Below are 27,930 nucleotides of genomic sequence, written 5' to 3'. Positions count from 1 at the left end.
AAGCAATTTTAGAACATCTTCATCATCCCCAAAGAAATTCCTTACCAATTAGCAGTCGCTCCATATTTTCTCCCTGCTCAGGGAAGTATTTTTAGTTTCAGTGGTTCCCAACACTGGCTGCTCATTAGAATCACCTGGGTGTGCTTAAAAAGAGACAAACATGGGAACAATCAAATACCCTAAACAAAATGAATCAGAATCTCTTCCATGAGGCCTAGTGGTTTTAAAAGTGTCCTAGGTGATTGCCATTCACAGTGAGTACAAAATGGTGTGTCAGCTGCTCTAAAATGTGCATCCTAATTACTTGGGGACCTTGCTGAAGTGCAGAATCTTTTTCCTTAGTCTAGTGTGGGCTCAAGATTCTTGTCTAACAGGCTCCCAGGTGATGCTGCTGTTGCCCTACCACACTGTTGAGTAGCAGAGCTACCGCAGCATCAGCATACCTGTGAAGAATGCAGAACCTTGGACTCCATCTCAGAGTGCCAGAGTCAGAACTGCATTTTAGAAAGATTTTCTAGGTAATTTATAGGCACCTTAAAGTATAAGAAGCATCAGTTTATATGATGGTAAAAAGAAATTTTCTATGATGCAGAGAATTTGGGTTACTCATTTTAAATCCTGATTGTCTTCACCGTGTGCAATTGTTAGACCTTTAATTATCTGTAATGTTTGAGCTGGTAATTCATTTTTTCCTGTAGTTGGTTCTTTTAACTTCAGTCTTGTTTCAAAAGGCAGTTGGTGCAAGGTGTGGATAGGAAGCCTAGTTTGAGAAGCTGAAAAGAATTGGATACATAGGGTTGTCTTTAGATAACGTGGCACCTTAAGAGGTCCGGAATCAGTCACCTGAATTGGCATAATCCGGTAATGTTTATGGAGAGCCCTTATGTGAATGACTGTTTGGCACTATAAATCAGTAGAGTGTAATCGAGTGTATAAGAGCCTTAAGTTCCTCCAAGGGGGATTGTGGATGCCAGAAACAGAGGAGAGGTGAACCTGAAGAGCATATTCCCCTCAAGAGAGCTGTGATTACCTGAGTCAAGCATAAAATTGTCATGCTGTTTTAGAGCCTTCTTTGCCACATGTTGGTTAGCAATATCATCCAGCCTTAAAGAGGCAACTGATGAGCTGTGTATGAAAGCATAAAAGGGATATGAGAAACTTAGAACTCCACTGAGAGGTATTTTCTGGTTATTGTATAGGATTAATTTAAAATAGAAGGAGTATGACAAATAAATGTAAGCTTTCTGGGCATGCAGCTAATCTGTGTTTTTGTGGTATTAAGCACTGTGCCAGTATTCAGTTGGGGCTTAAGTATTTCTTCTTTTTCTCCTAATAGCTGATTAATTTGAATTACAGTACAACAGAATACTCGGTCATCTTAAGTGGTCTGTGCTAAACCGAGTAAGTTGTACCAGTATGGGAGTGGACAGAAAAGGAGAGATATGAGAACTAAGAATGTTAGGCAGTGGCTTCCCTTAGCCCCTCTGAATTTTATGACAGAGCTCTAGAGATGATATTCTTTTTATTGTACGTAGAGCTTAGTGGTTTTCACACTTGTCTTGCATAAGAACCACTGGAGCAGTGTGTTGAAAGTATAGCTTCTGAATCCTACTTGCCAGAGATTCTTACTCATTCAGTAGGTGTTGTGTGAGACTCAGGAATCAGCATGTTATCCAGTTGCTCAATGATATGGAAATATGTAATTTGTGGATTACACATGATAACTATTGCTTCAGTATCTGGGAGCTTGATGGTACCATATGTGAGCTTCAAGGTTTCCCTTGAAGTAGACTAGGCGGGATCTTGGGTGGCTTAACCATGCCTCCTTTTCTCTATTTGGGTGGCAAGAAGTCTATATCTTTCTAAGTACCAAGGCACCAAATTTGTCTTACATGTGTTAAATTTGACAATAGAGAGACCAAGAGCAGAAGTAAAGAGTGACTGTAAAGGAAAAGCAGTCCAAAGAGAGCAAGCCAACTTTGGATGCTAGAGAGAAAATGTAAGAGATCATAGATTTGTTCAATGAAAAAATTCCATGGCTCCAACACGTGTTAGTGTTCTTCATGGTCAGACGGTGGGTAGGTGGTTGTGGGAGGAGGAGGGGAAGAGAATCTTGAACATCCTCTTAGAAACTGACACTTGTTTACTGTGCATAAGGAGCTCATCTTTGGAGTTTTTAATGTCTGGAACATGGCCCAGACTTGTGCATTTTTAACACGGGATTTGAATGGAGGTGGTTTACTGACCAGGCTTTGAGAAACACTGGATTAGAATCATGTGTAGTTAATACAGTTCATATTGCTTAACTGGACCCTCCTTTCTAAGCAGTCTTTTCTTTAGCTTTGCGGCTTAAACAAGATTAGGCATAGATATTTAAATAGGGCTGCAACTCTCAGTTACCTTTGTAACTGGAAGCATAGTGCAGTACATTTGGCTACTGTGAATAACTAAAGAGCATATGCCAAGTATAAAACTCTAGGCCCATGAGTCTCAACTCTGGCTGCACATTACAGCCCTCTTAGGAGCTTTGAAATATGTAGATGACTGGGCTTTACCCAGAATGACTGAAGGGTTGGTCTGAGGTGTTGGTATCTTTTTAAAAGCTTCCCATGTGATTTCCAGTGTGCAGGTAAGGGTGGAGAACTGCTGGCCAATTGTTGCCATGAAACAATGGGACTTCATTGTTGCCACACGTTCAGATCTTTCAATATAAGTAAAATTTTTATGTGAAATCTCTTGACTGAATGCCGACGACCAATTCAAATTTTTTAAAATGTAGGGTAGGTAGACAAAACACATCTGCTTACAAGATGCAATCCATGGGCAACAAGTTTGTGACCTCTGATGCACGTACTATTTTCAAGAATTTCAGAAGCCCCTTTCTAGTTATACTAATTGACATTTTTTAAAAACTAATTGATATATTTTTTTAAACCACTATGTAGTATCCTTTAGTTCACACTTTCTTTTTTTCTCCCTTTTTTATTTGGTCTGAATTTTCTTTTGTTTAGCTAGAACCTGTCTTTTCTGTAACACACTTATATTTAAGTTATTTAAACTTTTTTTTTTTTTTTTGGAGACAGACTCTCACTCTGTCACCCAGGCTGGAGTACAGTGGTGCAGTCTTGGCTCACTGCAACCTCTGCCTCCCAGGCTCAAGCTATCCTCCCACCTCAGCTCCCCCAGTAGCTGGGACTACAGGTGCTACACTACGCCGTACTAATTTTTTATAGAGACAGGATTTTGCTATTTTGTCCAGGCTGGTCTTGAACTCCTGAGCTCAAGCGATCCACCTGCCTTGGCCTTGCAAAGTGTTGGGATTACAGGTGTGAGCCTTGGCGCTGGGCCTATTTAAACATTTTCTAATATTGATTGTGCAGGAAGTGGGGCAGAGAATCAATATTTGGCTGGTATTTTGGTTGCAGGGAAGAATAACTAAATTTTCATGGGTTGTAAAGTATTAGAGGCTAATTTTCTTATTTGCTTTGTAAGATGCCATTTTCCCCCTGAAATTATATCATGTGCTTTTGCTTTTAATTTTTTTCTCTGCATATTCATATTACGGCAATCTTTTAAAGATCTCTCTTCCCTCAGCTAAAGTGAGGAAATAGCTGTGAATTCATGAGCAGTAACTGCTTGTTCCAGAATTCATGTATTTTTTTGATGTGCCAGACAGTGGCTGACATGCACAAATATCAAATGTTAAGAATCTTATTTGTGGGAAGGTTTGGTCTGGTAAACCTCAAGCTGTACTTTCTGAAATAGGGGAATATTAAATGTTTGTGGCAGATGGTGTGCTCTGAAGTGGGCAATTAGGCCAACAGTAATGGATGATTGTACCCTGAGTAGATTAAAGTTATGCGCCCTATGTTTGTATTTGTTCATCTCTTTGTGTAGTAGTATGTAGTTTATTTGGAGGGAGAGTTAAGTTTGAGGACTTAAAGATGTGTATCCTAAAGGCTGAGATATTTTGTAATTCATATTGATTTTTTTCCTTATCACTGAGGGCAAATGCATTCATCCCTTAAGGCCATCAAATAAAGAAAAGCAAGAGCAAGCCCAAGATAAATGCTGATTTAACTGCACAAAGACCAGTTTGTGGTTGTGGATATCAAAATGTAGCTCCATTTTTAATTTCAATAACTTGCTTTTTAAGCATTGTTTTTGCATTTTCTCCTGTTGTCTGTTTTGAAGGAAGACACGGAGCCAGCTGCATGAAGAGTGCAGGAAGAGTGTTTCAGACGTAGGAAAAGCAAGTGCCCAGAAGCTTGGCCCATGAGAGGAACTAACAGGAGGCAGAGTGGCTGGAGTTTAGTGCTCTAGGGAGGGTGAGGCTGGTACATTGGCTCAGGAGAGGTAGGCATGGGCTAGAATATGCAAGGCCATGGCAAAGACTGGGTTGTACTTAAAGAGCAGTGGGAAGTCATTAAAAACGTTTCTTTTTAGCTTACTATCTTGAAATAATTTTAAAGTTCCAGAAAAGTTACAAGAATAGTACCAAAGACTTCCATGTACCATGTACCCAGATTTATTAGTGATTTTGCTCTTTGCCACATTTGCGTTATCATTATCTCTGTATAATTAATAAAAAACATTTGAGAGTAAATTGCATACATTCAAGAGTGTGTTTTCTAAGAACAAAGATATTCTCTTATATAACCAGAATATAAAATTGAATATTGCTATAATACTTTTTATAACGTACAGTCCATATTCCAGTTTTGTCCATTGTCTCAATAATGTCCTACCTTTTGCCTTTTTACTTTTTAATGTATAGGATCTAGTTTAGGATCACATGTTGCCTTTGGTTGCCATACCTTTTTAGCCTTATAACATCTGGAACTGTTTCTCATCCTTCTTTGTTTTTCATGATGTTGGCATTTTTGAATTCCGTATAAATGATGCTGTGTCCTTCTGAGGATAATCACATGTGGAAATACTGGTGTCCATCTTGCCTCTCATTGGGGATTTTAATTTTGGTTACCCAGTCGAGGTGTTGTGTGGTTTCTGTACTGAATAGTTATCATTTTTTTGAACTAATAAGCAATCTGTGGGGAATACATTTTGAGACCATGCAAATATTCTGCTCCTCATTAAGCTCAGCACTCCCAACCAGTTTTCACTGTGATGACTACAAAATGGTGATTTTCCCAACTGCACCACTCCCTTTATGTTTATTAGTGGCAAAAGACTTAGCTATATGGTTTAGAGGTGGAAATGACTAGTAAGCTATCAATCAAGGATATTATGGAGATAAATCAGATTCTGATTCGGACTTATTTTCTAAGGAAAATCCAAGTTAAATTTTTTTTTTTTTTTACATTAGCAGTATACTTATGCTGCTGATACATGTGCTTTCTAAAATCAAAAAAAGGTTAATTAAAAATAATATTTGGCTGAGTTAAGTTTGAAATATTTTAAATGCCTTTTTATTGAGATATAATTTATATACTGTAAAATTCACTTTTAAAGTGTACAAGTCAGTAGATTTTATTATCATCACAAAGTTGTGTAACCATCATCACTGTCTAATTCCAGAATGTTTTCATCACCCCAAAAAGAAACCTTATACCCATTATCAGTCATTCCCCAATACACTATTCGCAGCCCCTGGAAAACACTACTATTTGTGTCTTTGGATTTGCCTTATAAATGGAACAATACAGTGTGGCTTCTTTCACTTAGCATAATGTTTTCAAGGTTTCCTTCATGTTGTAGCGTGCACCCATACTTCATTCCTTTTAATCCATTCCATAGATAAAAAAATTTTATTTATCCTGGAAATTTTTGATGCTAAGACCATTTGCATTTTTAGTGTTTTTTTGCCTTTTATATATATTTTAAAAGTAAACTACTTTTTGTAAGTTGCTGAAAATGAACTGTAGTCCTTAGAGTAGTTTAGTTGTTTTTCATATCTACATACATTTCATTATTATATTTACTATTTCTCAATGATGTTGCTCATCCTCTCACTCTTAAAAAAATCGACCGTCAGCTATTATCATATGGCTTTGTTTTCAAAGTGAGCATTTTGCTTTTGGGGGGTTGATTATTTCAATACTTGAATATATTATCTGAAGGGATCTCCTGAGGTATAAATGTTTGGTTTTACTTAGCATAATGTAAGTATGACACCTCTACAATCAAGCTGCCATAAGAGATTGAAACCAGTGGAATACATTAATGCAATAATTAATTTTATTTTTATTTTACTGATGTTACAAAAACTTACACTCAGGGAGCCACCATTTCTGGACAGAGCATATCATATAAGTGTTTTTTTTTGTTTGTTTTGGAAATGAACTTTGTAGTGTTTTTGAAAGCAGAAGTTCTAATGAGACTGAATTGTAGCAACTACCTTAGGTATACTTAGGTTTAATTTACTGATATGTAGCCTTTTTTGGGAGGGTAGTCAGGACCTTCTTTAAGAATTACATAAAAGTTTTGGACTTTCTCCTGTTATAGAAAATGTACACATGCATATATACTAAAAAGTTTACATATGGTTTCAGTGGGCTTGTAGAAATCATTATAGAAAAATCAGAGAAAGAAGATGGGAAAGGATGTAGTCAGATCCACTCCTGAAAAAGCCCAGCAGAGTTAAGGATAAAGAAGAAGGTAGGAGAGTAATTGAGAAAACATAGCCAGTAGTACTTTGCAAGGGCCATCTGTCTCTTTGCAGTTCCATTCTTTCTCTCTAGCTACATGTTTTGCTCCTGTTTTCCTTTCCTCTTTTCCTTCCTCTTTTCTATTCAGGAAAGTCTTTGTTCACAATTTATGGGTCTAATCACCTGGGGTTTACACCTAGGATTTACTTTTAGAATAAGCTGCACCCATCATACAGTATTCCAGTTAGCAGTAGCCACCAGAAAACACTTTATATGGTCTTCTAATTGTAGATGTTTAATTGAAAGATTGGTATTATAGTTTGCTGATAAATGTCTTTAAGGCCACAAAAATGTTGTAATTTTTGCTTATTAGCCTATTTGTTTGTCTCTAGGTGTCCCCACCCCGCAACCAAGTGATCATAGCACACAACTTACTGAAAGGAAGGTTGTGGATCCCTAAGTACATTTATGTTTCCCCCTAACGAATTACCTTGTACTTAAAATAGTTCCAGACTTTTGACATTGGCAGGCACCATTGCATTAAAACCCTCTAAAAGGGATTCTGGGAAAGGTTCATTGTTGGGGGAGAATCATTGTAATAGGAAGTATATTTTCAACGAAAGGAATCTTATACTGTCTCTGCCTTACAGACTCAAAGAAAAGATGTTGTCACTCAAAAATGACAAAATTAAAATTGCTTTGCTCCAAGTCTTTTTCTAGGAGCTTATGTAGGAAGGATAAAGATGCATTTGTCTTAAAATTATGTTATAGGATCTATAGAAATTCACAATTATTGTTTAGTTTTTCCTTTTGAATTATTATTTCTTTTTTATAGTAATATTCATGGTGGAATCTTCATAATTTTATATTATGCGTCTTTTAACTTAAAATCTGCAGGTTAAAAAAAATCTCTTTTTAGCTTCTAACCAGCAGTTTCAAATCAAAATTCAGAGCAGGTAGAGAAATGCTTTTAAAATGCATATTTGATGTAGTAAGTGCTATGCAATGCTTCTGAAAGCTCCAGGGTCACAGCTGCATACATGAAAATGCATGGTGACTGCAGGCATTGTTTCCTCACACAGAAAAGGCAATCTGTGTCTGTCGCTGAATTTATGATGTAAATCAAATCATAGCTTTCCTATATTCAGAGATGTACCAAGAAGGTTGAGGTGACCTAAAGGTTACAAATAACTTTTGCTTTTTGATTTGCCTACCACAGAGTATTTTTTTTAACCCCCTCATTTCTATTAGGATGGATATATTTATACTTGGAAAGGTGAATCCAGTTACATATTTTATCATTGCCTCTGCTAGTCTGGGGGAACTATGCATTTATCATTCATTCCTTCCTCACTCCGTTCTGTTAGGATACATGTACTGTACTGCTCTGTACTGTTGATGATATTAATAAAGAGTAGGAATATTGAAGTATTAGGTACCAACTCTGTGTGCTTCCTCTGTGCTTTTTTTCTTTGAACAGTGTTGACTTTGGGACAATGTGCTAGAGGGACTGTGATAAATTGGCTTCCCATGATCCAATTTATTTTGTCATTTGCAACAACATGAATCAACCAGTTTAAGAGTTTAAGAAGGTGATTTGGGGAAAGTATGTGTGTGATAATTACGTTTGTTGTAGATAGGCATTTGGCACTGAAAGGGAAACAAAAAAGATTAAAAAGACACATACCCAGCTTTCATACTGCTTATGCTGTAATTTAAGAAACAAACCTATCCTGATGATAATCATAATTGTACCCACTTATGTAGTTCTTCTATTTGCTAGGTATTAAATGCTTTACTTAAAATAGCAATTAAAATACTTGAAAATCACGAAATGGGGAAGTGCCAAAGAATGTACAACAAATTGGATCATCTATTGCAGAACAACAACAACAACAACAGAAGCCCCCCCCCCCCAAAAAAAAAATGCACACAGTAAGGGAGACATTATAGGCACTAAAGACCAATGAAGGGTGACCTGGTTGCCTGGTTTGTATTGATGTTGATCTTTAGAAATAATGTTCTCTTTTAAGGAGAAAGCAGAATCTATTGGCTATCTCAGGAGTTAGGAAATTCTGATTTAAAAATTTCTGAGGACATAGCACTTTACTTCCTTCTGAAATAAAAAAAATAGGGTGATTTATCTCTGAGCTAAAAATAGAAGTCCTTTTTTTTTGAGGACTTAGATTTTATTAGACATTGGACTTAGAGCCATTTAAGCTTGGGATAGAATTATTAGTAGCTGAGAGCTGCCATCTTTAATACTTTTTGCCTTTGCAGGGTTTGTTTGCATCTGTAGTCCTGAGCAGTACTAAGGTTAGGGTTTTAATGGATGGCTTGGGTTATACAGTATTTGCTCTGGAAGGTATTTAGTCTGATTGCCTTATTTTATTATTGGTGAAGAAACTTTGGCCAAGAGAGGTTGATTCTCTTGCATGAGATCTCATGATTTGTGGCAGAGCTAGGATGTAAATTCAGAACTTTTGATTCTTTTAATTCAGTTCTTTTCCCTCACAATTTTATCTCACCTCTCCACTTCTATTTTCTGAGATATGGACATGGCTACATAATAGTAAGTGATTCCAATAATGTTCTGTAGTCACTGCATATATTAATGTAAATAATAATAATGATGATAATGTGCCATGTTTGTGTTTATTTTTTCAAAACTTGTATAGCTTATTGTCTGCTACTGTTAGTTTTATTTACAAGTGATCGGGCTGATTCATCAGCCCATCTATCCTTTTGAATAAAGCGTTGTTAGGCAACTTACTATTCATAACTTGAATAGCCGGTTTGGGGATAATTAGAAATTTGAGGCATGACTCAGGTTGTGTTTTGGCATTTTTCATACCACATTCTTCCCTTTTTTGATCAGTAATGCTTCCAATTTAAAGTTGTTAACTTGACTCAGTTAAACTGTGGATCCTTTCATTTACCTCGACCTTTCTCAGTTGGATATATCTGAAAAAATGGAAAGGCTAACAAGCAGTGGGTGAGAGGAAGAAAGTAAAGAGAAATCTTGAGTAATCCATAAATGTAATAATCAACTCTTGAATACAGCAAGACTGAGCTATACTTAGCTTTATTGAATTTTAAATGCTCTAATTATAATATTTTAAGTAGGAAAATAACTTCATTTTCTGTCATATCCAAATTAGCATGAATATTCTTTAATGCCCTTTATTCTATGTTTTGTAAAGGAATAATTTTACATTTGTTTTCCATTTTAAGGCTTTTAGTTTCTGCTGTGTTCTGTTACTCTTGTGCATCCAGTTTGATAACTATATTTCCTTAAGAAAATCACAACTTTGATCATGATTGATTAACTACTTTTCGTTCAGTGTAAGGAAAGGTGAAAGTAGAAAAGTAGAAGCATAGTCTTTTTTTTTTAACAGTTCGGGATTGGTGCAATGCTTTCTTCAGTGATGGACCTTCCATAGTACTTGTCATTTACTCAATGCAGTGATTCTTGACCAGGAACAATTTTGTCCTCCAGGGGATATTTGGCAATGTCTGGAGACAGTTTTGATTGTTTGACTAGGAGAAATCCCACTTGTATCCTGTGGGTGGAGGCCAGGGATACTGCCAAACGTTCCATCGTGCATAGGACAACCCACACAATAAAGAGTTATGTGGCCCAAAATGTCAGTAGTGCTAAGACTGAGAAACTCTCATGCATGGGCAGTTGTGCAATGAAGTTTATTGAGTTAAAAAATACATCCGTTCTATTACATGAGCCTAAGGCTTTATGGATTATTTTATATATGTATTACATACCAATTTGATGACTCAAGGGAGAATTTAGCTCTTTGCTTCATTATGATTAAGGTATTAAAATTGTGGCGATTATAATTGATTATAGGTTAGTATACTTAGTTGAAATAGTATGTTAGTAATCAAATGCTGATCAACAGGAGGATTTAGTGTTCTCCTCTTATACTTACCTTTTCCCTCAAGCTTTTCAGCTTCTTGGAATCAATATTGTGTATCATTACCTGCAATATTGCCACTCAGATCTGACATAATCAATTATTTGAAAAACTTAATTATCCAGATGTCTAAATCAGTAATCAATCTTTATGATCCCTATCCTACTATACTTTACTTAATCTCATTTTTTGAATTTAGGTCTGAGATACTAAATAAAATCTGCTGAATCCAATAGCTAGCAAAACAGGCCTTCAGCATCATGCAACAAAGCTGGGGTGGCTCCCTCGGTATGCATAAATGTAAATTATAATAGAATTATTTGCCATGTATACATCACTTTTAATCCCATTTTATACTATTTTTTATTTCTGTTGACCTTATTCAATTTGGACAAAACTGTGTATTTTAAAACGGAGATAGATCCTTAGTAGTTTTTTTGGTGAGGTGTGAAGGATGGAAGGGAGATGACTTATAAAGGAAGAATATTGAAAAGCACTTCAGTGCCTTGTAGTAACTTGTTGAGTTTTCTTCTTAAATATTTATAAGTGCCACCATTATCTGGAAGATTAATGGATGATTATATCTGATTCTCTTTATAGCAATATGGTTCTTATCAGAAGAACCCAAAGCTGCTGAAATAATTGTAGGTACTGTTTCTGCTATTTCTTCCTTTTTATGTGGTGTTTTTTTGTTTGTTTGTTCATTTGTTTCTGGCGGAGACTGGGTCCTGCTATGTTGCTCAGGCTGATGTCAAATCCCTGGCCTTCAGCAATTCTCCAGCCTTGGCCTCCCAAAGTGCTGGGATTACAGGTGTGAATCACTGCTACTGGCCTGGTTTGTGGTTTTAATTGAACATGACCTGCTGAACTTTCAATCTAAGAATTTCATCTGATGTGACATACCTGAGAGGCTTTTAGGATTTGTAATATTTTTCTTAGTATTTGTGGCAACCAGAGTGGAAGCAAATTCTAGGTAGGTTTAACTGCCAAAGGGTTTGGAATTGGGAAACATGAATGATTTTGATACGATTTCTGAGTTTTGGCATTAAAAGTTGCTTGGAATGATCCCTTAGCAATGATAGCATTCCCATCAGTCAGAAATAGCCTGTGCTTTAGCAAACAGGAGGCTGCCAGCATGTGAAGTTAGTTAGTACATGATAGGTTAGGTGAGGTTAAGAAGAAATAAAGAGATAGTGTTATACCCAGAAACTGTGTGGTAGTGTCAGAGAGGTGTTTCATGTGTGTTTCAACGTGATAGATCTACTGTACTCTTCTGTTTTTAAACGAGAAAAAAAAAATAGTACCTTTGCCACCCCCAACACCCCTGCAGTAGTTTTTACTTGTAGCAGTTCTGAATCCTGGCAACATACTAAAATTACCTGTAGAGTTTTAAAAAATTGCTAAGGGACAAACTTCATTCCTAGCAAGTCTAAGATAACAGACCTGGGCATTAGTATTAAGATTTCCACAGCTAACCTAACTTGCAACCAAGATTAGGAACCACTGCTTTATAGCAGTGCATCAGAATTTCCTGCAGGGCTATTTATTAGGTCCGGGCTAGGGCTTGAGAATTTGCATTTCTAACAAGTTCCCAGTTGATCTTACTAGTAAGGCATCATATTTTGAGAATCACCACGAAGGCAGTCTTAAAAAATCATTTGAGTATAACTGATGGTCTGATAGTTACTGTTTTTTGAAAAATCATTGCTGGAGATATGTAGTTGGGTTAAAATTAAAATTAAAGAATAGCATTATGTATGTGGTTCCTTTTAGGCTAAAAAGATTGATTTTTTTTATTGTTTGCAGGTTTTCACAATGAGCATTTTAATTTTTTTTTTTTTTTTTTTTTTTTTTGAGATGGAGTTTCGCTCTTGTTGCCCAGGCTGGAGTGCAATGGCGTGACATCAGCTCACCGCAGCCTCCACCTCCCAGGTTCAAGTGATTCTCCTTCCTCAGCCTCCTGAGTAGCTGGGATTACAGGCATGCGCCACGATGCCTGGCTCATTTTGTGTTTTTAGTAGAGACAGGGTTTCTCCATGTTGGTCAGGCTGGTCTCAAACTCCCAACCTCAGGTGATCCACCCGTCTTGGACTCCCAAAGTGCTGGGGTTACAGGCATGAGCCACTGCATCCCACCTTACATTTTATTTAAATATTTTATTGGAGGAAAAAGCCACATAAATAATAACTAAAAATTTTATAGTACTTAATAGTTTAAAAAGCTGACCAATTTACAATTATTAGTAGAGTAGCCTTTTTGAACTATTTAATATAACTCATGGTTGTGCGTTTTTTTTTTTTTTTTTTGGATTAAACCCCATTCTTTGAGAATCCAAATTTCAGATTTTATGTTTTATATAGTCTCTTTAGGTATCTTAATGGAAGTAGCTCAAATAAAAGGATTCATCTGCATTCACCAAATTTTATGCATCTTCAGTTTGGATAGTTTGTTGTTAAGATGGAAGGAATATTTCCTTTTTTCTATTCTTAAATATCCTGGGAAACACGGAACCATACAATGGGAATAATGAAGTGGAAACAGAGAGGGAGAGACAGGGTTGGGGTAAGGTTGGAGGAAATGGAAATTTCCAGGCTTGGAAAGAGAGCAGCAGTAGCAGGAGGAGGAGGTGGCCTGTGACCTCTAGGAATGAAGGATCAAGGGGATGGATATGAGAGAGCTCCTGGATTCAGGAGCTTGGGCAGAGTTACAGAGCTGTTAAATGGAAGAGCCCCTTCCCAAATCTGGATCTCTGAGGCTCCTGGGTCCGTTTTGTTTTCTGCAAAAATGTTAGGTAAAGGCAGTGGGGAGAGTCAGTTCTGATGAATCAACTCTGCAACAAATGGAGCAAGTGATCATTTTGTGACAATTATGAATCCTGAAAAAAGTCTCTAGATGATATTGGCTTCTTTGCTGCTATATTTGGATATTGAAAATGTTTAGTGTTGAATGACGGCTTCCCATGTGACTTTTTGTGTTTTTTAGAAATCATCCTCATCCTTTGATCACTGTGCTTGAACACAGACCTGATTGCTGGCCAGTATTTTTGCAGCAGCTGACAGCGTTTTTCCAGCAGTGCCCTGAAAGGTAATATAAAATTAAAATGTAAAATAAAGTGAGGGAGACAGAATGGTATATGCTAATTTTAGAGCTAGGGTTTTTTTTTGTTTTGTTTTGTTTTGTTTCTTTTTAGCTGCTTTGATCTATAATGTTTTCTCCTGAAGAAACATCCTAGAGCAGGTTGTAGTTTTCTATTTTCTTTTAAAGAGTAAAAGAAAAAATATACCAGATTTATTGGTTGTTGAAATGTTGAATATGAGAAAAGCTGTTATTAAAGAAGTTAAACATTGGTAAGTGGTTAGGAAAGTTGGCTAGAAAAATTCAGTAAGCTACTACACAATACATATAGAAGATAGGTTCTTCCCTCTGGAAATTGGCTAATGAGTTAGTCTCTCCATTAGAAAACTGCCAATTGGGATAAAGTATTACTGCCAAGTGGGATCACATAGCCATCATATGTGCAGTTAGTGTACTTTCACCAAGGCCTCTTGATGGTCCTCAAAGCTACTCCCGTTTCTTCTATCCTTACATGACACTGGTTCAGGGCCTCATTATCTCTTGCTGTGGCTCTTGCCACCTGTTCCTAACTGGTGTCTCTGTCTCCAGTCATGTCCCGCTCAAATCCATTCTCTAAACATTCCTCAGAAGTATATATCAAGAGAGCGAATCTTATAGTATCACTCCCGTGCTTAAGTCTCTGTGGCCATGGTTTTCAAACTGCACTTGCAGTGCATGGGCTAAGCATGGAGCATGTTCCCACCGCTTCAGCTCTGTTTTCATAGCACTTACTTGTTGATATCTTATGGAAGCTTTCTGTGGGAAAACAAAAAGGTTTGGTTTCTGAAACAGTTTGAAATTCCCTGGACTACAGGATAAAATCTAATATGTCATAATAGGCTTAGTAAATGATGTAATTCCAATCTGTCTCACCAGCTTTATCTTTTCTTATCTTCATGTCACACTTTATACTTTAGCAGTACACTGACTTGCCTTGTGTTCCACACAGGAAGCAGTGCTGTTTCCTTTTCTCCATGTTTTTATTTACTGGTATCTACTGTTCTCTCTTGAAACTTACCCCACTCTCTTCCTGATAAAATTTCTTTATTTAAAATCTCTGTTTAGGCATTTTTTTTGCCCTAGGCTCTTTTGTTACTAGAAGCTGTATTAGGCATGTCTCTTTTTTTTTTTTTAATTTTTTTTTTTTTTATTTTTATTGAGACGGAGTCTCGCTCTGTCACCCGGGCTGGAGTGCAGTGGCCGGATCTCAGCTCACTGCAAGCTCCGCCTCCTGGGTTTACGCCATTCTCCTGCCTCAGCCTCCTGAGTAGCTGGGACTACAGGTGCCCGCCACTTCGCCCGGCTAGTTTTTTGTATTTTTTAGTAGAGACGGGGTTTCACCGTGTTAGCCAGGATGGTCTCCATCTCCTGACCTCGTGATCCGTCCGTCTCGGCCTCCCAAAGTGCTGCGATTACAGGCTTGAGCCACCGTGCCCGGCCGTGGCATGTCTCTTGCATGGTTACATAATACCTTACAGTTGTGACATTTTCATAATTACTCTCCTCTATAAACTGTGAAAGCTTCTTGAGGGCAGGGACTGTGTTTCATTATTCTTTGTATTAATGATGCTTGGCACATTTCTAGGTGCTTTATAAATGTTGAATTTCTTTAAATGAGGACCCTGGATTAGAAGGGCTCATGAGGACCCTGGATTAGAAGGGCTCAGGTAGTGTTTTGTAGAGTGCCTTAAAATATATTGTATCACTACATACTTAATACCATCACATAAGGTTGTGATAAAGATACCATTATTCTGGGTAATGCCTGAGTTATAGTCACCATGCCAGATACATTCATATTTTCTTGCTTTTGAAGGTTTTATAGTATCTTACAAATATAGTGTCTTAGAACACCATTTCTAAGTCCATAACTTCAGTTTTACATAGAATTTCGAGGCAGGATATACTGCCACTGGAAGTTTTAAAGAGATATAGGAGACTTTGTGTTTTAGTCAGTTTGGGCTGCTATAACAAAATACCTCTAGACTGGGTGGCTTATAAAAAACAGAAATTTATTTCTCACAGTTTTGGAGGCTGGAATGTCCAAGATCAAGGTATTGGCAAATTTGGAGTCTGGTGAGGACCTACTTTCTAGTCCTCAGAGGGCCGTTTTGTCTCTCTATCCTCACACGGTGGAAGAGGCAAGAGACTTCTCTGAGACCTCTTTCATAGGGTCACTAATCTCATTCATGAGGGCTCCATTCTCATAATCGCATAATCTCCCAAAGGTCTCACTTCCTACTCTCTTGGGAGTTGGGATTTCAGAATATGAATTTGTGGGGGACACAAATATTCAGTTCATAGCAACTTGTAATTGGCTGCTAGTGAGAAAAATTTATGTTAACAGTTGAATGAATAGCTCAAAATGAACATCATTATCATCCTGTCTTCCCCTATGTAGGATTGCATTTTCAAAGGTAAGACATTAATATTTACTAAATAAGACTTTGTTCAACTCTGTAAGAAACAAACAAAAAATCTGAAGAAATTTATAAACACATTTGCTTAATGAAATTTCTCTCTGTTGCTAAATAGATTGAATTGCTTTATAAAAGACGCTGCTGCCACCACGCTGCTTTTGTTATTGAGCTCATTTATAGGTTAATTCTTAAGAATGCATAACTTTTCCAATGCTTTACTTAGTAAATAATAAATGTACTATTTGGTTACTTTTATCAAGGGTGTATTACAATTGGGACTTAGAAGTAGTTATTCTAATTTAAGTTGTCTAGATATCATAAGGAAAAAATATTAATTGACTTTGGTTTATTTACTGTTAAGCTTTTATTGACTCATTCCTTTTACTTAAGTTCTCAGGTATTAGAGTATGCTATCTAGAGCCATTTGAAATTCTCAATTATTTTGTATTTATTTGCAAAGAATAATTTCAATAGCCTCATCTTTATTTTTGTACTATAGAATTATTCCTTGCAGTATGAAATTGATAGTTCTGGTTGCAGACTTAGTTTCCTGAGATATAATTTTAGGGCCAGTTAACTCAGTCTGTTGTTGTTTAGAAGGTAATAGAGCTACTCAGGGTGCTGAGGCTTGAGAATCACTTGAGCCCAGGAGGCGGAGGTTGCAGTGAGTGGAGATTGTACCATTGCACTTCAGCCTGGGTGACAGGTTGTTAATTTAATAAGAATATGAGTAGCAGTTCACAACTTTGGGAAGAAAGCAAAATGTTGTAACATTAGCTAGCTATTTATGTTCATTTTTAATATTATATATATGTCCTAAAATGACAGTATATCTTCATGCTAGATTTTTTTGGGGGGCATTATAATTATTATTTTTAAGATATGGGAGTCTGCTATGTTGCCCAGGCTGGACATGAACTCCTGGGCTCAAGTGATTCTCCTGTCTCAGCCTTCTGAGTAGCTGGGACTATAGGCATGCACCTCTGCACACAGTATTTAGGTATATTTTATAATTAAGTTCTGCCTTTATTTCTTGAAGGCCTATGACTTTAACCTTTCAGGAACTGAGAATTTGAGAATGGTACAAATTGATGATATCATAGATTTTAGTCTGGTTTACTTTAAGATTGTCTAGTCTAACATAATTTTTCAGATGAGAGAACTGAGGAGAGTGACATTAAATGACTTACGGAAGGTTTCTTGGCTAACTAGTGGAGTTGGGCCTAAAGCCTCCACTTTTTCTTTTTTTCTTTTTTTTGAGACAGAGTCTCAGTCTGTCGCCCAGTGCAATCTCGGCTCACTACAACCTCCTCCCGGGCTCACGCCATTCTCCTGCCTCAGCCTCCCAAGTAGCTGGGACTACAGGTGCCTGCCACCAGGCCTGGCTAATTTTTTTGTATTTTTAGTAGAGACGAGGTTTCACTGTGTTAACCAGGATGGTCTTGATCTCCTGACCTCATGATCCACCCACCCCAGACTCCCAAAGTGCTGGGATTACAGGTGTGAGCCACCGTGCCTGGTCCAAGCCTCCGTTTTTTACTCTCTCTCTAGGTCTGTTTTTTTTTTTTTTGCGACTTCTCCCTTAGTGGTGAACATAAATATAAAAGACTTGTGTGTAGGTACATACATAATTGGTTACATTTTAAATCAGTTTGAGATTTCAGATTATCTTTTTTTTAAATATTCTTTTTTTCCTAAGCCCTGGTAATTTCTTACTCCACTGAAGTGATGATTAATCATCAGATACCACGTGGGAAATGCAGAATTCAAAATCAGAACAGAATAAGCCAAGGGGATTTTTAAAATAGTATATTGTCCTTAAGGAAGTTCAACGTTTGCCCCTGATGTCAAATCATAATGGCATCTTGGAAATGTATTTCTTTATATGAACCTTACATTTCACGTTCAGGATCTCAAAGTAGAAAAAAACAGATAAGCTATCCATGGATGCTGTTGACACCTGGATAGTATTTATTATTTGGGGAATACATTATTAAAGAGAGATGGAGAAGGAAGTTTCTTAAATCTCTTTTCTGGAAACTTTCGCTTTGTATTTTATACATACATTATCTGATTCCTTCATCTATCTTTTTTTAGTTTCCTAAAGTAGAAGGTGTGATAAAGATATATGTTTCAGTAATAATTATGACCTCAAAAGTCCTTCTGATTTTTATAGATTGTATAAGTATTTGAGCTTATGATAAAAAAATTTCTTCAGACTGTGAACTCTGTGAGAGCAGGAACTTAATCTATTTTTATTTCTTGCTTTGTTTCCATCACATAGATGAGTAAGGTATACTGTAGGTGGTCAGTAAATTTTACCATGTGAATAAATTCATGAAAAAAATTTAATTGGTTTGGTAACTTTTACATTTTTATTAATGTTAATGGCATTTTAAAATCACATTGCTATGAAATGTATGGTATTATAAGATTATGTTGTCAAGCATAATTTATTATAATTTAAAAAATTCCCTTTTATTTTAGATTCAGGGGTACATGTGCAGATCTGTTTGAAGGGTATATTGTGTAGTGCTGAGGTTTGGCCTTTTATTGATCCTGTCACCCAGTAGTGAACAAAGTACCTAACAGAAAAATTTTCAGCCCCTGTCCCCACTCCTTCCCACCTTCCTTTTTGAAGTCCCCAGTGTCTGTTGTTCCCATCTTTATGTCTGTGTGAACCCAAGGTTTAGCTCTCATTCTTAAATGAGAGCAGTAAAACATAATTTAAATACTGTTTCTTCCATGAAGCAATTGCACTTTATACCATTCTTTTGGCAGTTTTCACTTTCTGTCATCTAGTTCAGAATTATAACTGATTGTCTCTGTCAGACCGTATGCGTCTTGAGGATAGATAATTTTTTTTTCATCTTTGTATCTTATCTAATCATTCCTTATATATAATGTGGAAAACATTAGAAAATAAAATCATGACATTTAATTGCATGCTAATTATAAAACTACTTTGTAACTTAGTGTAACTGAATTAATTAAATGAGCGTCTCTTCGAAGGCCTAGTATATACAGTTATTGGTGATAGTAGCAGTAAACAGAAATACGTCTCTTGGAAGGCCTAGTATATACAGTTATTGGTGATAGTAGCAGTAAACAAATCCGTGGCCTCATTTGGTTTATAGTCTGGCAGGGGATACAGATATTAAGTATGTAATGATAACAACCTGTAGTCTCAGCAACTTGGGAGACTGAGGCAGGAGGATTGCTTGAGCCCAGGAATTCAAGGCTGGAATGCACTATTATTGTGCCTGTGAATAGCCATTGCACTCTAGCTTGGGCAATGTAGCAAGACCCTGTCTCTTAAAAAAAATGTAATGACAATAAAGGCATTGTATCTTAAAAGCCCATCTGATGTTATCTGATGAAGGTGAAGTGTCAAGGAAGGACCTGAGAAAGTCATTTTAAAGCAGGTAACTGAAGGATGATAGAAACTAGGTAGGAGAAAGAATAGGAAGGGTAGAAGGGGAGAATATTACAGGTAGAGGGAATAGCAAGTGAGAAGAAAGCCCAGATGGCTTGATAAAGACCTGAAGGGAGTTTAGTGTGGTTTAGTGGTGAATGAAGAGGAATAAATGAAACTGGAAAGATAAACAGAGGCCAAATGATGGAGGGTGTGTGTGAATTGGGCTAGATACTGTTTAGGCTAATGACGTGACCGTATTTTTATTTTTGATGATCATTCTGGTATTTTAGTGCATTTGGACTAGGAGTTTTCAGGATATAATGAAATCTAAACAGATACAAAAGATTAGTAGAGTGGGAAGTGCTTAAGAAGACTTTGACAGATTACTTCACCTCTCTCTCCTTCAGTTTCTTTATCTGTGTCATGAGGATATTATTTTTTATTTCATAGGGTTGTGGTGAGGATTAAATGGATTTAAAGACGTAAAATGCAGTAACTTGAACACTGTAAGGGCTAACAGGTTAACAAGTAAATGTTAACTGTCATTATAATCATCTTGGGATGTTTGTCTGGGTTTGTTTTATGTAGATAGATCCTCACCTATAGAGTTTTTTCCAAAAATGCATGTTTGTTTCATACTCCTGGAGAGGTGATCCTGATATCTTTTTTTGTTTTGTTTTGTTTTTAAGATGGAGTCTCTCTCTTTTGCCAGGCTGGAGTGCAGTGGTGCGATCTCAGTTTCACCATGTTGGCCAGGATGGTCTCTGTCTCCTGACCTCGTGATTCGCCCGCCTCGGCCTCCCAAAGTGCTGGGATTTTTACAGGCGTGAGCCACCGCGCCCGGCCCAGATAATTCTTATGTTCACTAAAGACTGATTTTGGAGATGTAGTTGCAGTTCTAATGTGCAAATAGAGACTCTCTTCATCCTGGGTATCTAGCTTACAGTCTCCAGGTGTTGAATAATTTTCCTCAGTGTACAAAGAACTGTTTGGCATAGATGTAGGCAGGTCATAGTGGAAGAGAAGAATCATAAACAGAAGTTACACTTGATGATATGGTAGTTTATGTTATTTCATGAACTATAAGTTGATATTTGCTACTTTACCTGCATGATAGTGTGTTTAGCTCATTAACTGGCTAACATATTTCATGTCTTATAGGTCAGAAGTTTCATGCATTCAAATAATGGCACCATTTCTGTGGTATCTGTATTGTGAACCATCTCAGTTACAAGAATATGCTAAACTCCGACTAGCCCTGCTGAAAGTCTTACTTCAACCCCAGGTTCTTTGTGACAAAGATCAACCATCAATACTGGAACAGCAGATACTTCAACTGTGTTGTGACATGGTTCCGTGTTTGCAGGTAAGGTCTTCGTCCTCCACAAATACAGCATCGGCATCAGTAACTGTTGTTATTGTCACAGACAAAGTAGTTCTAGAAAATAAGTGATTTGGCAAACTCAGACATGATCTTTGCTCTAGAAATGCTTACAATCTTTTGGGGAAGATGAAAAAAACAAAATCTAGATTTAACATGAGTGTATTATGTTTGATGTTAACTAAATTCACAGAAATTATAAATCAACATAGTCTATTTTGGGATTAACAGGCGTGAAAACTTTCCTTTGTTTAAGAAACAGTTATCAGGTAAAAGATTTTGAGTTGAGTTTCTTCTGTGTAGACATTGGGACAGTAAGAAGGAAAAAAAAGACCTCTGTGCACATTGAAAAAAAAAAAAAGGGTGTGTCTCAGGGCATAAATAGCTCTGATGATGCAAAGCCTGGCCAGCTGAGTGCCAGCTAGATTCTAGCTTCCACATGTCCCCTTGGAACATATGCAGCAGCTCTCAGGGATCCTGCTCTTGAGAAGCACACGTGTAGTAAATGAGTTAGGACAAGTACCGTACATATATTCTTATAATTCAAAGTAGAAAGATGAAAAGTGGTTAACGGAGGTATGGAGAAAACATGGACACAGTTCAGGGGAAAGAGAAATTTGAGTCATTGTCTCTATAACTGCAAATGAAAAAAAAAATCCAGTTGCCCAGGTGTTGGGATTTTAGAGTAGTGATTCATTTATCAGTCCATCTCTTCCCGTCATCTAGGTTTGCTATTTGCCTGGAATCTGAGCACCATGCTGCTTAGCTGATGGAGGGAATCTGTGAACATATTTCAAAGTGATCACTTGAGGTCACACATGACCTGTTTTAAGTTTGTGTTAGCAAGGAGTGACTAGAGTAAATCTTTCCTTTGCGACTCATAAATAGGCTTTCCTGTAATCAAGGCAGAGAAAATTTAATTAAAATGAATTCTCCTGTGACTTTTCCAAAGCTTTTGTTTTGTGCGTGCAATAAAGCAATGTTTAGGCAGAACATCTTGAACTAGGGTATATTTTTCACATCATGGCTGCATTACCCTGTGCTGTGCTCCTTGGCAAAGGTTTGTCTTCATCTTATGAACCTGTGTTGACAAGCTTAAATGCTTCTAGAAATGAGCTATGTGGAATATTTCTGGGAATCTGTGGCTTTTTAACCTAACAATTATGTGAGAAAAAAGGGAATACATCATTTGGAAGTACTGGAACTAGTGATATTAGCATACTTAATCGGTTTAACAAATCAGCGTTACTAGAATGAAGCATGTGAGGGTTGGAAGTGGTCTTAGAGAGAATATAGTCCATTTCCCACCCAATACAGATGTTTCTTATACTCTCTGGAACATGACTATCTTATGGCTAATTGAATATTGATAGAGGAAGCATACTATTTTGCAAGGCAACCATTTATTTTTTTAGCAAGTACTTATTGACCTTCATTTTTCTAATTATTCATTCGTTTTCATTCTTCTCAGAAAAGCTTTTTTTAAAAGCTTCTATAAGCTTTTAAAAAAAACCCCATCTGTATCTTCTCTGGTCTTGTTATTCTCCCTTCTTTCCTTCCCATTTTTCCTTCCTTCCTTTCTTCCTCACCTCCCTCCCTCCCTTATTTTTTTCTTTACTTTCTTAGTCTCTCCATTGCAAATGGTTTCCAGACTTTTCTCTGTTTTGTTTTGCCAGGAATTTTCTAGTTTATTGGTGCTCAAAATGTGCTACTATGAAGTGATGTTCTTAGAGATGACTACAATGCTGTTGATGTGGTCTTACTTATACTGAGCACTAGGATAGAATCACATTTAAATTTTATAAAACAAGTTTTAGAAATAACCATGCAACCTTGTTGACCAATGATGAAAGAATGGTCAGTGAAACTCCTTTTTCTATTTCTTCTCATGCCAGTTGCTCTTTCATTTTATAGATGTAGAATTGTCCTTTTCATTTTAATGGTGATTCCTGTCACCTCACATATTACCTATTGTATTATTAAATAATATATTTCTACATAAAGACAGAATGTTACTTCAAAATTATGCTTGTTTAGAACTTAGATAATGTTAAAGATTAGAGAGCCTTTAATGCTAGCTTGCTGAGGTTGTCTTTTGAATTTTTTTTAATGGAAAATTAGAAATGTGTACATAAATGCACTCGAGGAAATATATTGTCAAATAAACATTAGGCTTTATTTTGTGGCCTTTTGACTTTCCTACTGTATGTTTGCAAGAGAGCGAAACAATTTATACCAGACTGTTTATTTTTTATAACAATGTTTTCTGCTATTTCTTCTCTTTGATCTTTTAATATCTTTTTTTTCTTGTTTGCTAGCAACTAATTTTTGTCTCTGTGTATAACTAATAGTCATTTGTGTTATTATGGTGATAACCACACTGGTAAAAGGTACAGCTGGTCAACCGTAGGCTTTCTCCTTGATGAATTTAACAGACACAGGCTCCTGATGGAAGCAGATGGTCCATTGTTTGTAATCTCTGGGAAATGCCAGTGTGTCTGTGAGCAGGACCATATCCTTAATACCAACTCCAGAATTTTGATCAGAACAGCTGGGTTTGAATTGCATTGGGATTTTCAAGAGCACCCAAGTCCTTCCTATCTAATGCATTAGCCTGTTGAGAAGACTACCATTTGAATATGGTCTTTTACAATATCTGCCAAGTGTGGAAATGATACTCTCAGTTAAGGCTGTCTGAGCAAACATCTTGCAGATAAAGGGCTTAGTACCATGTTAGAATAACATGCTGACCCTTTACTATCAGGCTATCTATGTTGGAATTGTAGAAATGAGAGTTCGTTTGGAGAATTCAAAACCAAACTTAATTTCCCTCAACATGTTGGCATTGTCATGTAACTTGTTTTAAGACATCTGCACTCAGAGAAGCTAGAAAAATAAAGGAAGAGAAATTTGTGTCAGCCACCAGTAACAAAAACAGTAGCAAATTGGATTTTGGTTAATAAGCAAAGGATAAGGTGCAGTTGTATAGTTAATCCTTCATTGAGTTCTGTAACTTTTTTTCATCTCCTTTAAGTCTTTATAGGTTTAGAGAAAAAATTATATTGTTGAAAGCTTTTTGTGTACCTTAAAATTATCCTTTGGTTTGTGTATTTTTTAATATCATATAATGACTTTTTAAAACAGATAAAAGATTTGATACAGACAACAGAAGCGATGATGTTTATTGAGGAAGTATATTTAAGCCTTTTGCGTCATCCTGTTTTCTGGAAAATTCAGCTTACCCAGATGACTCTTCAGCTGCTGTGTGTCTGTGAAGTCAGCTTAAAGATAACTGGCGAATGTTCATCTTTAATTCACCTTTTAGAGCACAGTGTTGAACTTCTGAAGGAGGTAAGGATAGTAGTATATTATACTGTTCATGCATTGCTATAAAGAAATACCTGAGACTTGGTAATTTATAAAGAAAAGAGGCTTAATTGGCTTACAGTTTGGCAGGCTGTACAGGATGCATGGTGCTGGCATCTACTTAGCTTCTGGGGAGGCCTCAGGAAACTTACAATCATGGCGGAAGGTGAAGCACGAGCCAGTGCTTCACATGGCTGGTGCAGGAGTGAGAGAGAGGAGTGGGGAGATGCTACACACTTTTAAATAACCAGATCTCAATCACTATCACAAGAACAGCACCAGGAGGATTGTGCTAAACCATTAATGAGGAACACCTTTGTGATCCTGTCACCTGCACCAGACCCCACTTCCAACATTGGGGATTACAGTTCAACATTAGATTTGGGCAGGGCCAGAGATCCAAACCATATCAGATAGACATTTTATTGTGTCAATTATCACTCAAGTGAGTCTTTCAGTAACTGGGTGGATGTGCTCATTTAGTTTGCATATCAGAGGCATTTTGATCTTATACCATTAGAGCATATTGCTATTGCACTACCACTAATATCATTTGTTAGAAAAAGAAATCATTAAAATACTCTTCAGATCATTATTTAAAGATCTCCACTGTGACTTTTTTTTTTCGTTTATTCATGCAGAACACAAGTATTGAACATTTACTATATGCCAGGCTTTATAGAATACATAGATGAAAAGGTAAATTCTATGACCTCAAGAGACTTACAGACATGCAGTAACTAAATTATAGTACAATAAGAGAAAAGATTTTATGGGAATATGTTTAAAGTGTAATGGGAGAACAAGTTTCAGGAGGTAGGGCATGAGTTGAGATTTGAAGACTGAATGGAATGTGCCTGGTACAAGGGTCTGGGAAGGGCATTCCAGCTGTTGAACAGCATGGGCCCAAATAAAGAAACATGAAAGAGTAGTCAGGCTTGGCTTATTAAAAAAAAAAAAAACAAAAACAAGAGGATGTTTGATATTGCTGAAGGATTAAGATGTGGCAAATAGGGCTGGGCTTGTCTTCCATGCCACGCAAATGAGTTTACATTTTATCCTCTATGCTGTTTGAGACCTTTCAGCAGATCTCATTTTTTAATGTGTGGAAGATCTTTCTTGTAGGTGGGTGGAGAAGAGTTTGGGGCCACACACCACTAATAGGGTAGGAAGCGAGGAGGATGTCTTAGGCAGTTAGGGCTGCCACAGACTGGGTGGCTTAACCAACAAAAATGTATTTATTGGTCGGGTGCAGTGGCTCATACCTATAATCCCAGCACTTTGGGAGGCCGAGGCGGCAGATTATTTGAGGTCAGGAGTTCGAGAGCAGCCTGACCAACATGGTGAAACTTCACCTCTACTAAAAATACGAAAAATTAACTGGGTGTGGTGGTACACGCCTGTAATACTCATGATGCTGAGGCAGGAGAGTTGCTTGAACCTGGAGGCAGAGGTTGCATTGAGCCGAGATTGTGCCACTGCACTCCAGCCTGAGTGACACAGCAGGACTTTGTCTCAAAATACATAAATAAACGAGTAAAATTATTTCTCAGAGTTCTGAAGGCTGGAGAGTCCAAGCATGGGGTGCTGGCTGATTCTATTCTTGATGAGGACTCTTCCTGGCTTGCAGCTGACTTTCCTCGCATGGTAGGGAGAGTATGAGCTCTCTGGTGTCTTTTCTTATGAGGATACTATCCAGATTGGATTAGGGCCCCACCCTGATGACCTCACTTAACCTTAATTACTTCCTCCCTCCAAATACAGTCACATGAGGGTTAGGGCTTCAACAAATACATTTTGGGAGGACACAGTTCAGTCCATAGTGAGGACCTAATGAGGGAAATGGAAGTGGGAAAAGGGAGACACAGAAGATAGAATCAGTAGGGCTTTATGATTGATTAGATGGTCAAGGAGAAGGGTTCTTGATAGAATCTCAGCTTTCTATTTTGGGCTACTGGATGATGCCATTTACTTTGAGAAATGGTAGCTGATGTTGGAGGGAAGATGATTAATTTTATTTCAGATATGCTTGACTCGAGGTATGTATGGATCATAGATAGTTGGATATATGGTTTTAAAATTCAGGCTAGAAGTCTAGGCTAAAGGTGTACATTTGTAGACATTAACTTTGGAGTGGGGATTTTAAACATGGGATTGGATGACAGGGCTTGTGGTGGAACTCTGGGGTGGTTGTTGTTTGGAATTTACTGATAAAGAGGAGTCTGAGAAAATATGTCTAGAAGGATCATATATAACCAGCAGAGACAGATGACAAGAAAATCAAGGGAAGGAATATCTCAATAAGGGGGAATGGTCAACAGTGTCCTGTGTCATAGAGCAATGGTGTAAAAGTAAGGGATGGAAAGTGTTCTCAGGATGTAGCACATAAAAGCTTACTGTTAACATTAGAGGGAGCAGTTTCAGCAGAGTGGTGGTGGTGGTGGTGGGGATATTGGAATTAAGGGAGCGTGAATGGCAGGTGAGGAAATGAGAGAGTAAATGTAGATTTTGATGGAAGATGGGAACCCAGGAAGACTCAAGTATTATAAGTCATTTGTCAATTTGCCAATCTTATGATTACAATGATTTTACATATACTGGGACTCTAAATAACATATTTTTCTACTGTATAGTTATATATGTATCTTATGTATAGTAGATATATATAATATATATCAGGTATAATTATATCTTACAGATATAATTATGTTATATGTCATATAGATAGTATATAAATGCATATAGATAGATGTTTTATAGTTAAATATTATACAGAAAGATATTTTATAGATCAATATTATGTAGATAAATTGCCAGTTCTGTTAACTGTAAATGTAATATCCATGGGTAAGCCCCATATTTTTCCTGTATTTTTAGTAGATTCATATGAGTAGCAATTATAATTTCATAGAGTTTAGTCCTTTTTAGTATAATTCTCTGACCATTTTTTTGTATATTTCCCTCCCACCCTTAGCGTGTATTTATTAAGCAGATGCCTATGGCAAACACTTTGCTATGGCAATTAGTTGAAAGCAGACAAGGTTCATGAAGCTCATGTTTTAGTCAAATGGTTCAAACTAGTGTGCATAAAAATCACTAGGCAGAGTCTGTTAAAAATGCACATGCCTGGGCCTTATCCCTAATGATATTGAATTAGCGGGTCTAAGTGCAGCCCAAATATCTCTATTTTAAAGTAGCACCCACGGGGGATTTTATGATTTATGTTGCACATAAGCCAAATAGCACATAGATCAAAACATAGAACTTTGAAACCATCACACAGATCAAGAAATAGAAGTTTCTAGCCACCACAGAAGTTCTCCACAAGCCCAGTCCTAATCATAACCTACTCTTTCCCCTGACTATTCTGACTTCTGTAGTAACCACTTCCTTACATTTCTTTATACTTTTATCATCTCAGTGTGTATTTCTAATCACCATAATATGTTTTGGGCTATGTGTGTGTGTGAGATGTTTTAAGTTTCTTTCCAATTAAAGTTCATCCCCTTTCGTGTCCTCTCCCACTTTTCTTCCCTGCAGTTTGTGTACTGAATAACCTGGCTTGTGTGAGCTGGAGTTTCCTATCTTCTGGATTTTGCTGATTGCATCCATATGGTGCACTTTAATACAGTGGTCCCCAACGCCTGGGCCACAGACTGGTATCGGTTCCTTGCTTGTTAGGAACTGGGCC

General features: G+C 37.1%; 1 protein-coding gene across 5 annotated transcripts in view; it reads left to right on the top strand.

Moving 5' to 3' along the window:
* The window catches only part of FOCAD (focadhesin), a 317,972-nt gene that overhangs the window by 68,118 nt on the left and 221,924 nt on the right, over positions 1-27,930 (top strand). For 4 of the 5 annotated variants that reach the window (XM_023191709.2, XM_023191710.2, XM_023191711.2 and 1 more), the window contains 3 exons: positions 13,523-13,624; positions 20,654-20,858; positions 24,018-24,224. In XM_023191709.2, coding sequence (XP_023047477.2) covers positions 13,523-13,624; positions 20,654-20,858; positions 24,018-24,224 — 514 coding nt within the window. The remainder of the gene's footprint in view (positions 1-13,522; positions 13,625-20,653; positions 20,859-24,017; positions 24,225-27,930) is intronic. The other variant, XM_023191713.2, reaches the window with a different exon arrangement.

The sequence above is a fragment of the Piliocolobus tephrosceles genome, chromosome 14 (genome assembly GCF_002776525.5).
Source record: "Piliocolobus tephrosceles isolate RC106 chromosome 14, ASM277652v3, whole genome shotgun sequence".
NCBI lineage: Eukaryota > Metazoa > Chordata > Mammalia > Primates > Cercopithecidae > Piliocolobus > Piliocolobus tephrosceles.
The sequence above is the reverse complement of the archived record's forward strand: the minus strand, read 5'-3'. Positions and strand labels throughout refer to the sequence as shown.